Source organism: Suricata suricatta, chromosome 10, assembly GCF_006229205.1.
Source record: "Suricata suricatta isolate VVHF042 chromosome 10, meerkat_22Aug2017_6uvM2_HiC, whole genome shotgun sequence".
NCBI classification, from domain to species: Eukaryota; Metazoa; Chordata; class Mammalia; order Carnivora; family Herpestidae; genus Suricata; species Suricata suricatta.
Window position 1 is genome coordinate 15,233,465 of NC_043709.1, and position 13,296 is coordinate 15,246,760.

Consider the following 13,296-nt stretch of genomic DNA (forward strand, 5'->3'; position numbering starts at 1 on the left):
ACTTACTACTGAAGAAATTCCAAAGTGGAATGTGATTTTATACTTTTCCCCCTTAAGGTAGGACATGTTCTTCCACTTTTTTACTAAAATCAACTTTGCAGAGAGGAAAGCCAGGCTCTTGGGCTTGAATGTACCATGTCAGAAGTGTTCTAAAAAGAAAACTTCCTCCTCTGAGAGCTTAATCCTTTCTTCCACTCAGACCCAGCAGCTTCACTCACGGAAAGAGTATGGGAATGGAAGCAGGTGCAGAGGGGTGAGCGGGATGAAGAGGCCCATTGCAGCAACTTCCTGTGGAAACTGGCAAAAGGAACTTGAATAAGCCTCCTGAACAGAAGCAAATGCCCTTAACCTAAACCACAAAGGCTCAGCTCTATTTTAATTAGTCCTTTACACTTAGACTTTTGTGTCTCAAATTATGACAAAGTTTCTTAGATCCCAGCTGAATTTGCCGTAGCCTCCCAATTGAAACGCAAGGAAACGCCTCTTGTCCTAAACAAGTAAAATGTAAGAGCACACTCCACTGAACTACTGCCTCATTAAATTTCTCCATCTCTAGATTTTCGCTTTAAGAGAAATTACGTCCTCCCGTTCACAGGGCAGGAGGAAACTCCGAGGCCAAGTCACACAATAAGCCACATTATTTAGGTCAAGAGTAAAATGATTAAAAGAGATGAAACGCTGGTGATAATATTCAACACCTTTCATTGCTAGTGTTAGGCCTTCTAGCTAGATTGGAACAGGAACACCAAAGAGCAAATTATATTTAAGGAAAAAATGCTGACAGCTCATCAATTGATTTTCAATGAAAATGCTAAAAAAAATTAATAAAGTAGTTAAGCTGCTGAAATACAGTTTCACCAATTAGCTTAATGTCAGAGAATTCTAATTAGGCGTCTTGAGATTGCTATTTAGTGTTAAGCCTTCAGAGTGCCAAATTCTCCTTTTCACACAAACTGGTTGCAAAATTAAAGACATTAGGCAGCCTTAATTACATTATCAGAACAGCTGGGATTAGGCAATCTCTGAAGTCAAGACGGCATTCTTTTGTCACAGGGTGGAAATCCCTGGCTTTCCAGGGTGCCGGATTTTTGGTGCCGTTCCATATCTCACCCATACAAAGCAAGCTGCATTAGAAACAAAAAATTTGCAGACAAAGAATAGAGTAATGCTCAGCAAATAATGAACACATTACCGAAAAAGAAAAGGTAGGTGCAAAGATTAAGCCTGAAATCGGTACGTTTTGCTAACACCTCTACTGGCGGCTGGCCTGCCAGCCCTCTGGCGGCAGAGGGACTGAGGGAAAGCTCTGTGAACCCACTTGGCCAGTGGATCCAGCTCTGTTATCTAAAGCTGAAGCACATTTATACTCCCTCATCCCATGGGGTGTGAAATTAGCAGCTATTGTTTTTACACATTTTTGCCAACACAATGCCTTTTATGTCCTTACATTGTTTATAAAGCAATGTTTTCTTGCACACAGGAACCCTCTTTTTAATTCTAATTTTTTAAGCAACAGGATAGTCTCTCCTCTCCTGACTCCATTCCTTATGCTTCTAAACAATCAACATTTTTTTTTAATGGACTCATTTAACGGCATGATTTTTGCCAATTAAAAAACTGTAAAAATTGGGGCTGCTGGTGGTGGGGAGATGCATGGTATCCTGAGCAGAGGTCAGTTTGAAGGTGGTGGAAAACCCACCTGCTAGCATCAACCATTAGCCACACAGGACTTCCCCAGGAGTCCAGATGCCAACCTTCTTCCAAAACCTAAAATTGCTATCGCTTTTTAATCCTAGTTTTAAAGCTTTAGTTGTAGGATCTGTTATCCTAGCTGCCATCATGTGTCATATGGAATACTGTCACAGCCTCCTAACTGGCTCATTCCTGGCCTGTCTCTACATCAGCTCTTTCTAAAATAAATCTCAGATCATGTCACTTCCCTGATTATAATTCTCCAGTGGTTTTCCATTGCATGGAAAACCAGTCCAAACCCCCTTCCATGGCCCACAAGCTGGTTCTCTGATGTCCTCTGCACCTCCCCTCTGCCCCTCACGCACCCCAGCTGCCCTGACCCTCCTCCAGCCCCGGTGCTGGAACTGCGCAGGAATGTGCACATTTTCAAGGGGCTATTGCTGGAATGCAGGTCCCAAGGATGCATGAGACTGGCTTCTCATTCAAGTCTCAGAGGTGTATCTGAGGGCTCAGCTTAAAATATATCTCTTTTTCCAAAGAGATCTTTCCTGATCATGCTGACTAAAGTAACATGCCTTTCCTCCACCAACACCCCAACTCTCTAACATTAGCCTGTCTGGGGTTTTCTTTAAACACATATGACTGTTTAATATTATCTCATTTCTTTGCTGTTTACTTGTTCACTGTCTCCCCTACAAAATGCACTCTTGAGAGTAGGTGCCTCACAGAGTGTCACTCTCCAATGACTCTCCGGTGCCTAGTACTTTACAGCGGGATTACAAAGAGGAATATAAAGTATTCTTGTCCTCAAGGAGCTTACTGTCTAGGGGAGAAAGAAGTCTGCAGGTAAAGAATAAAGTATATTTTAGCATACATATAAACACCTGAACAAAATGTCACTGGCATTTGGAAGACAGAGCAACTAACTTCTCCTGGGGTTCACAGATTTCAAAGAAGGTGACCCCAAGAATCAAGAATGGGTAGCAGCTCCTCACTAGAGGGAGGGTAAAGGGAGATGGGGGGAGGAGAAACTTAGGCAGAGGCGGAAGGCATAACTTAAAGGCATGGAAGGATGATAGAGCATCACGGGGTGTTTGGGAAGATGTAGGTGACCTGCCTTGGCATGAGACAGGGATGGAAAGGTGCCCTGGGACAAGACCATCAGGGACCCTGCTAGAGTCTGCACTCTGTGCTAGAGAGCAAACTTTTATGAATCCCACAGAGGAGATGCAGGGGAAGGGCAAGCAGGTAGAGAAATAAGCCTTTATACCCCACCTCAGCCAGAGAGGCTCCACTTTTATTTAATACTGGAATTCTGAGTAAGCATTCATGCTTTGAAAAACTGTGAACCCCACACCTGCACCTGACGCTCAGGCCTGCTGACATAAAGTAATTAAATCACCTGTCCTGCCAACTCCAGTCGCTTGTTACCATAATAGTCTCTGTCGTCCACTTTGTTATCTCCTTGGGCCAGAATCACTCTTCGCACCATCACTGCAGTGTAGATGCATTTCGCTCGGAAATTGAATTCTTTAACCTGTAATTTAGGAGTTAGAGAAAATTTCTGAGACAATGCACATTAGCCACTATCAACTCCTTCCTGCCTTCCCTGTATATTTCATGCCACTCCCTCAAAGAGGTGGAGCCCACCACCTTCCCTGGGCTGGTCCTCGGACTCGGACTCGCAGTTACCACCTCCTTTCCCTGGGTCCTGAGGCTCTGAGGCCATCCAAGAGACTCTCTGCTGGAGACAGAGAGGCTGCCTGGGAAAGCGCTGGGGAGCCAGAGACACTCACTGTGGCTGTCTTGATTTTGTGTGTGTGTGTGTGTGTGTGTGTGTCTTGATTTTTAAATGGTCATCCAGAGTTTAAAATTCTAGAGACCCAGCTTTGATATTAAAAATTTTTTTTAATTTTTTTAAATTTATTTTTAAGAGACAGAGACAGTGTGAGCAGGGGAGGGTCAGAGAGAGAAGGAGATAAAATCTGAGCTGTCAGCACAGAACCCGATGTGGGGCTTGAACCCACGAACCGTAAGATCATGACCTGAGCTGAAGCGGGACGCTTACCTGACTGAGCCACCCAGGCACCCTGATATTAAGAGTTTTTTAATTCTTTCAATTAGTCCACATACAAATGGCAGCATCAGAGATCTGTATGTTATTTAGCCAACAATGTGTTTTAAAATAAGAAAACCCAAACTGAATGTGTGTCAGTGGTCACTCTCCGCTTCCACAGACCCCTTGACTTTCCTTTATGATCGTTTCCTGAAGAGAGAGTATGCAACCCTAGAATTGTGTCATTTGTGAAGAATATGTATGAACAATATACTCATTATAAACCAGACTACAGTATTTGGTTAGCAAGAATGTCTAATAAATAATTCTATCACTAAGAAAGAGTAACATTATATTAAATGGAGGGGAATGATCACTCTTGCCCACATCCCTCATGGTCAATTTCTGTTTAATGGTAAATTAATAAAAAGTAAATACAGGTGGCCTTGAAACAACACAGGCATGAGGGGCAGCGACTCTTTGTACAGTTGAAAATCCACGTACAACTTAACATACTACTAATAGCCTACTGTTTACCAGAAGCCTTATTGATAACACAGTTAACACATAATTTGATTGCTATATACTGTATTCTTACAATAAGAGAAAAAAAGTTGCTGAGAAAATCTTAAGGAAGAGAAAATATATTTATAGTACTAAACTGCAATTACTGAGAAAAAAAAACAACACATATAAGTGGACTCATGCGGTTCAAACCTGACTTATTCAAGGGTCGAGTGCGTTAAGCACTTAGGGTCTTAGGGTCAAAAGATGGATTCTAGCTCTCTGTCTACTAACCAGCTGGGTGACAAGACAAACCAGCTTGTCTGGACTGGATAATCTGTACTATAAGTAAAGGCGGCTGGACAGTGTGAACTCTAAAATTCATTATGGGGCACCCGGCTGGCTCGGTCAGTTAAGCGTCCAACTCTTGATTTCAGCTCCGGTGATGATCTCACAGTTTGTGAGTTTGAGCCCCATGTTGCTGTTAGTGCAAAGCCTGCTTGCATGCTCTTTCTCTCAAGGAAAATAAACTTAAAATAATATAAAATAAAATAAAATAAAATTCAAGGTCTGGAGATAAACTACCCAATATTTAAAAAGTATCTATGGTGGCAATAGCAGCACAATAGTGAGAACGCACTTAATGCCACAGAACTGCACACTTACCAATGGTACGTTTGTTATGTATTTTACAATAAATAGAGTAAATGAGCAAGGCCTGTTTCATTTAAAAACATCTAATACCATCGGGGCACCTAGGTGGCTCAGTTGGTCAGGCGTCTAACCTCAGCTCATGTCATGATCTCGTGGGTTGTTGAGTTTGAGCCCCGTGTCGGGCTCTGTGGTGATAGCTCAGAGCCTAGAGCCTGCTTCAGATTCTGTGTCTCCCCCAATCTCTGCCCCTTCCCTGTTCACATTGTTTCTCTTTTCTTAAAAATACATAAAGACATATATACATCTCTATATATATCTATGTAAAGATATAGGTTATAAGGCAATTATACCTGTGGCAGGCTTTTTATGGGAAGGGGAAAGGTGGGGAAGAGTTGGGGAGAGGAAGGGAGGCAAATCATGAGAGACCTCTGAATGCTGAGAACAAACCGAGGGCTGAAGAGGGAGAGGGGAAGGGGAAGGGAGGTGATGGTCATGGAGAGGGGCACATGTGGGGAAGAGCACTGGGTGTTATATGAAAACCAACTTGGTAATAAACTATTAATTAAAAAAAATAAGATAAAAACCAAAAATCTATATATGTAGAGAGATGTGAAAATTTTAAAAAATTAAAAATAAGAACATCTAACACTATCTCTGCCCTTCAAAACCATGAAATCTAGTAGCAGCACTAAGATACGTATGAATATAAAAAACTGTAATTGTAGATCAGAAGAGGAAGCACAGGAGAGTAAACAGGATGATAATGACAGAATACAGTTAACATTCCCAAAGTACAAATAAACCACTGAAAATGGGAGATGATTTCCACGGGGCAGTCCAGTCCTTTTTAGAGTCTTTCTTTTCTTACAGAACCAGATTTTAATTAATGTAAACTTGTATTCAAAATTCTTCAATACATGGACCCCACCATGAGCACAGCTCACACTTGCTCAGTGCTACTCACCGGGACATGCGTCAGGATGGTAGAAGCCAGGAGCTCTCTTGCCTCTTCTATTTTGGTCTTCTTTGGTCCACCTCCCCACATCCTTTGCCTCCTTACTTTGTTCCCTATATATTTTAATGCCTATAAAAACAGATATATTGATGTTTGAATGACACCACTGGAGGGGATTTATTAAACACCAACCCATACATGACACTATAAGCAAAAAGACAGGGATCCTGGCTAAAGAGAATGTTGTGTGAGGCTTAGTCAAAAATCAACATTTGTCACAGATTAATGACAAGCAGCATGACATGCTGCCCAATACACTGGTTCCATTTCTTTATAGTTCGTTTTCTAACTACAAAATTGATACATGGCCACTATAGGAAATTTAGAATATACACACGAACAGATTCCATGTATATACACATACACGTGATGTGTATGAAGCAGCCATCAGTCCTCCGCCCAGAGAGAACCACTGTCCATAGTTAACACTCTGGAGCTGTACTTCCTTTCCCTCAGAAAGGACGGACACCATGGTAAGACCTCTATCCTGAGAGCTACAAAGCACTGCTGGGAGAAAACGAAACCCAAGTAAATGGAGGGTTATGTCATTTTTAGGGACTGAAAAGGTATAATAGTGTTAAGGTGCCTTACTGTTAAAATTCTCTCCAAACTGACCAAAGACACATCATAATTGTTCCTGGCAATTATACCTGTGGCAGGTTTTTTAAAAACCAAAAATCTATTGATTCTAAAATTTACATGGAAATACAAAAGACCTAGAACAGCTAAAAAGTGCTCTTGAAAAAGTAAAGTTGGAAGATTTACATTACATTAGTTTTGATTAGAAAGCTATGGTATGCAAGGCAGTGTGATACTGGATAAGGACAGATAGATCAATGGAAGAAAATACACCCAGAAATAACCCCACCTTCATGGTCAGATGATTTCTGATAAAAGTGCCAAAGCAATTCAATTGGCAAGGGAAAAATCTTTTCCACAAATGGTACTGAAACAATTAAATATCTACAACGTAAAAAATTAACTTTGACCTCTACCTCTCACCAAATAAAAAAATTATTAGTTTAAGTGGATTTTAGACAGAAACATAAAAACTAGAACTATAAAGCTTCCAGGAAAAAAAAAACCCAGGAGAATATATTCTTGCCCTTGGAGTTGGTGAAATTTCGTTACACAGGACAGAAATCGACAACCATAAAGCAAACCCCCAAAAAGTTATGGAACATAACTCTGACAAGGGATTTATATCTAGGATTTTTTTTAAAGTACTCTGAAGTTCAATACTAAAGAAAACTCCACAAGGAAAACAAGCAAAAAAATTTGGATACTTCACCAAGAAAGTCAGTAAGTCCATGAAAAAGTGTTCAACATTAGTCATCAGTGAAATGCATATTAAAACCATAACAGTACAGATACTGCTCGACACCTAGTAGATGACTAAAATTAAAGACTGGACAGGCCCAAATGCTGGTGAGGGCATGGAGCAATCAGAACTCTCACACGCTGGGAGGGTGGGGGGTGCTGCAGAATGGTGCAACTGCTTTGGAAAAGGTGTGGCAGTTGCAACTTTATAAAAAGTTACATTCACAAGCTCTTTGATCTAACAATCCTATTTGTAGGTACTTATCCAAGAGAAAGGCAGAACTGTCCAGGCAAAGGCTGGTACAGGAATGTTTACAGCAACACTGAGTGAAACAACCAGGTGTCCATCAACAGAAAAAAATGAACTGTGGTATTCGTACAATGGAATACTACTCGGTAATAACAAGGAAATGCGTGGATAAATGACATAAAAAGGAACAACTTGGAGGAATATCAGACAGTACGCTCAGCAAAAGAAACGGGACACAGAAAAGCATTTACTGCGTAATTCCACATATAAACTTCCAGAATGGGCAAAATTAATCTGTGGAGAAAAATCAGAACAGTGGGGAAGAAAATCAGAGGAGTAGGTGAAAAGTAGCTAAGAAGGGGCAGGAGGGAACTTCCTGGAGGTAATGAAAAAATATTCTACATCTTATAAAAAGAGTGCCAAATTGTGCAATTAAGACTTGTACATTTCAGCGTACATAAATTCTATCTAATGAAGTATTAAAAACTAAGCAAATAACAGGTAAGAGGTAGATAGACATTTAGATGAAACAAGAATGGCAAAGTGTTTGTGATTATGGAAGCTGTGTGATGGGCACATGAGGATTCACAATACTAATCTGTATACTTGGTATGTGTTGAAGTTTTTCTGTAATAAAAAGTTCCTTAAGAAGATCATCATGTGGTTCTCATTATTTTCTAACAACAAAATAAATGTACTTTTGTTTTTTTAAACCGGCTTTCAGTTAGAAGAGCGAGCTAGGATTCCTGATTCTTATCTTGAAATTCCTGTCCCCACTTACAGCCTGGGAGTGCTTCAAAACCTAGCTCAGGTATCACTTCCTCTGTGCAGCCTTCCTAACCCCACTCCTTTCTCTGTGCTATTTGAATTCCTTATGTATAAAGAACTAAGTGCTTTCCTTCCACTTGAGAACACACTGCATTTTAATTGTCTAGTTACGGGTATGTCTCTGACTAACATCGTGTCATCTTTTTCTTTGGTTCCTAATGACTAGTTCAGGGCCGGGAACAGAATGGAAACTGTCTGTGGTGAGATCGGGACATCAGACCAGGATCTTCTCAGTTAAACGTCCGTTAGAGCAAATGATAAACTGAGACTGTGCCAGGCCTTGCTGCAAGGACCTAGCAGTAAGTGGGGACCGAGCAACTAATAAAAGCAAGCCCACAGTCAGCGGGAACTGCCAAGGGACAGGCAGTTCAGTCTTCCCTAAACTGATCCTAATCATGTCCACATTAAATTTTGGTCTTCCAGTTCCCTTGGGAAAGAGGCTAGAGACCCTTCATTTTGAGGAAAAAACTGAGGAACACAGGGGAGCCTAGTATCCCTTCTGATGTAGCAAAAGCCACTTCTCCCTAAAATAACTAATAATGCTGCCAAGGGTTCACAGTGTGCGGGTTGGGGTGAGAGCCCAATCTGGTCATGAAAAGGCCAAGATGACATCCCTAAGTGCATCCTATCCTCCAAAAGGCTAATAATTTCTTCTCCCCATACCACAACTCTTAACAAGGATGATAGAAAACATCTGTGACCAAGGCCCAGAGAAAGGCTTTGTGGGCAGAAGGAATGGAGGAGACAATGAGATGGGAGGCATTAAACGCAAACACAGCATGGGTGTTTAGCAATCCACTAAGTGCCATGTTGTCAAAAGTCCTATTATAGAAGATACTGCATACCTGCTCCACATTCACTTAAAATAACATAAATTAGCCACACTGCCCAAATTTATGTTCAACTTACCAACCATTGTGGATTATGTATGTCTCTATAGCCTCTTAGTAGTTGCAAATAATTAATCGATGCTCTAATCCAGCACCAAGAGTGCAAATCATGTCAACCTTACACCTGTTTGTCTATTCCCCTCACCTTCAACTGAACTTCTCTCAGTCAGCTAGCTGACACTTTCTGTAAGCACCTATTTAAGAAAAAGAAACGGTTTTCTCACCCACTATTAGCCTTCTCACACAAGCTTTACCATTCCATGTTACAGGGTTAGCTGAGCAACAACAATGCTATTTGTTATAAAATGAATATTCACAGGCCTCAATGAATCCACTGAGGTATCACTGAAGTAATCTGCTCTTCCTAAGCCCTACAGAGCTCTAAAGGAGAGAGTGTATCTCCCCACACTGAGCCAGCTCCTGGGTGTTTCTTAACGTTTCCTCTTCATGGTCTGGGAACCCTTGGGCAATATAATTCCAGTTGGAAACAAAGATTCAAGATCACAAAATGTTTCATTTTCAATAAAGACCACAGATAGAACCTCCTAGATCCACACAACTTCTCCTGATGCCGCCTGCCCAATAACTGGAGTTGACTATTACTTAACCGCATAAAAAGAGGAAGGCAGTGATAATAATCCCTACTGACTTGTGCTTTGGAATTATATGTACTCACATATAATGATCAACCTTCTTGAATGTTTTCCTAGCTCAGTCGACGAAAATATCAACAGTGGTTTGATTTTCAGAACACACACTAACAGACATAAGTGGGAAAATGCTACCTCCACAAGCATCCTGGGTAATAAGGACAATGCAGCCTGGAATTTACATCCTGTTAAAAGCAACCCACAAAACAGACAACGTACATGTGGATAAGTAAGGACCGTCTGTTGTGCTTCCATAGCAGGGAATCCCTACCCCCAGGACGGCCCTGAGCAAGGCTACCACGTTACACTTAGCAAAGTACTTTACAAGTGTGGCACTAAACATGCTCAGTGTGGCTATCAGAGCTCCCTGTCGCAAGGGCAGGAAATACAACTCATTTCATCCTGTTTGGCATAGAGATCTCCCTGTCTTCATCTCTGAGCGCTGTCTAAAACCTCCAGGTTCCCAGTAGGATTTCCTTCCAGGTGGATGAAGGCTCTGTACTGGTGAAGGGTTTCTGACCTTGGATTTTCTTGCTGATGACACTGGGAATTCAGAAAAAGGAATTGAGACCACAACTGGACACTGAAAGCAACTGGAAGTAGGGAAGAAAAGGGAAATTGAGGAGAGCAGAGGGAGGAAAAAAGTCTTCTACACTAGAGTTGTTGTCATTCAAAAACATATCATTTGGGCACATAAGTGAAAAAAGTGCACTTGCTATTTTATCAGAACAAAAGCCTCTTGGCCACATATCCCCCTTCCAAGTTAGACACCACAGGCCGATAATCTGTCAAGACAAACTCCTTCCTCCAATTCCTAAAGCACACGTCAAAGAAGCTTGTCTACTGGTCTTCCCCAACAGCCTCCCACACCTACACCCCAAGAAGTCATGCATCAGATGCTTTATCTATGGGCAGCATTAAATCTCCAATTCCCTTTCATAGCAAAGGACGACATGAAAAGACACACCTGCATCTGTGTGAAAATCTGAGCTTTCTGGCACTCTTCCAGACTGGGCCCAAATGCAGCCATCACGTGCTCCTCTGTTCCAATCATCTGTACAATTTCCTGGTCACTCTCAACACCCATGGCCTAGGAAGGAAAGAAAAGATAGAAAGAGTGTTGGCTTTGTGTTAACTCACTGACATTTGCTTATGCTAATTCGGCATTGTTTGTGGGTATTACTTCTAAGCAAAAGCTAGCTCTTTTCTCAGAAACGGTGCCATCTGGCATTGGCAGCCATCGTGCAAGCTGCAGGAGAACCTGAAACAGAAAATTTCGATTTGGAAGACGAAAACAAACATTCTCGAGCACTTTTTGCCTGTCTGTCGTCTTCTAAAATGTTTAAATATCCTAGGAGTTTCACCATGAAAAAAGGAGGTAGGAAGGTATAATGGAGACACTGGTCACGATTACAAAAGCAAACTGAAAACAAAAACAAACAACAACAAAACCAAAAAAACAGCAAAAGGGCAGTAATCAGAAAATATTGCTGAAAACAAATCAAACCCCGATTAGTTTTGTCACAAGACTACTTTTTCTAACAACTGTCATATCATTCACATTTAGGCTAAAAGAATTTTTCTTAAAGGATGTTTTACCTCACTATTCTGGAGATATCAAGCTACACTTTACTCAAGTTTTAAAAAGAGGTTTTTAAAAAAAACTAAAAACACACTCAGGAGGTTTAAGAAACCCACTTCTCTTAAGTGCTTCAAGGTGGCAGCCGGCAACCCAGGTCTTTGTAGATTCCATATGGCTCCACGGCTCCCTCCTTCACATGCCTGCCTGGAATGCTGCCAGATCGAGAAATGGAGCATAATCTCACTAACCCTCTCCTGGCGGAGCAAGACTCTGCTTCTCAGAAGTTAGGAGGAAAGTTACGTTTGCATGAAAATTCTTCCTTCAGCTACGCAGAGAAAACAGAACCAGGAACAACTGTCCAGTTAGGTTTTGGTGCTCAGGTTCCCAGCTCTCCACATGCAAGGGAGAAAGGGAAAACGGAATCTCGAGTTCCAGTGAGGAACACCGACAACATGAGCCTGAGTACAACAGAGAGGGCTCCTCTCTAGGTCAAGAGATCTGAGGCCCCGTCCTAAAGCAAGGGCACAGACAGACCTCACACCACTACTGCCCTGTCACCCCGTCCTCCTCAGTGTCTTCGTTTCTGTAACAAGAAGACTCAAAACTCTACAGTCCTCCATTTGACCCTGAGTAATCTCTGATCTAGAAATTCAATCTGGATACTTTAGAATCAGATGTAAACTTACTGAAAGTTCTGAAGCTTTTGTGGGGGGAGTTAAATATATGCTACGTCCCCACTTTTAGGCAAACTGTAGCAGTTTGGAAAAGGTTCGCCGACTCTTTGACACTCTTCACGAAAGGTAAAGACTAATTCTCCTCCTAGGGTGAAGGCTAAACTTAATGACTCGCTTCTTCAGAAGAAAAGGTGGAAGCTACGGAGGAGCGCTCCGGAGCCCTGGTTATAAACAGCGCTGCAGCCTCCGCTGGCTCCGTCTCTTACAGCGCTCCTCCAGGGAAGCCAGCGGCCCTGTCATGAAGACACCTGAGCCCTCTAGGGAAAGGTCTGGTGGGCAGCCAGCTGCCTGGTGGAGGAGTCGCCAGGAAAGCAGACCCTCCGCCCCAGTCCAGCCTTCGGATGACTTCAGCCCTGAACAACATCTTGACTCAACAAAGACCCTGAGCCAGAGCCACCCAGCCAAGTGACTCCCAGGTCTCTGACCAACAGAAACTGTGCTGAATGTGCTGCATGGCACAAAAACTAACAGACCAACTTTGGGAATTAGATTCACTAATGAAACTTACCAAAATACAACTTTTTAAATGTATAACTTGTTTTGTACAAAAATGTTTTTGTTTAGTGAACAATAAAGATACTCTCAGGACACAAATCTCTTTTTTATACTTTAATTCTCATGTCTTTTTATTTCTAAGTTAATATGATGTGTTTGTTCATATGGATGCTAGGCATAAACTCCACTATTTAAAAATTATGTAAATTCTTTAAAACACTTAGCACTTCACAGGTTAAAGGGGAGCAATCCTAAAAAATGATCACTTCTCGGGGCGCCTGGGTGGCTCAGTTGGCTAAGCCTCCGACTTCAGCTCAGGTCAGATCTCACGATCATAGGTTCGAGCCCCGCGTCAGGCTCTGTGCCTCCTTCTCTCTCTGCCCCTCCCCCTCTCATGCTCTGTCTCTCTCTCTGTATCAAAAATAAATAAAAACATTAAAAAAAAAAGAAAAAGAAAAAAAATGATCACTTCTAATTTTTAAACGGAGAGAAAAAAACCCTAAATTATCCTTTGAACAAGCACTGAGTGCATCTACTATGACAGTGATGGGACATATATACTGTCGTAGTTGAGTGAGCCAGTAAACAAGATTTGCATCTGGAGGCTGGAGATTGCCATTTCCTGG

At 41.7% G+C, this 13,296-nt stretch overlaps 1 protein-coding gene across 5 annotated transcripts in view; it reads right to left on the bottom strand.

Annotated features, from left to right (window-relative positions):
• The window catches only part of POLR3B (RNA polymerase III subunit B), a 110,851-nt gene that overhangs the window by 68,369 nt on the left and 29,186 nt on the right, over nucleotides 1–13,296 (bottom strand). For all 5 annotated transcript variants that reach the window (XM_029953953.1, XM_029953954.1, XM_029953955.1 and 2 more), the window contains 3 exons: nucleotides 10,827–10,949; nucleotides 5,871–5,990; nucleotides 3,095–3,229 (listed from right to left, as the gene is read on the bottom strand). In XM_029953953.1, the coding sequence (XP_029809813.1) occupies nucleotides 3,095–3,229; nucleotides 5,871–5,990; nucleotides 10,827–10,949 (378 nt within the window). The remainder of the gene's footprint in view (nucleotides 1–3,094; nucleotides 3,230–5,870; nucleotides 5,991–10,826; nucleotides 10,950–13,296) is intronic.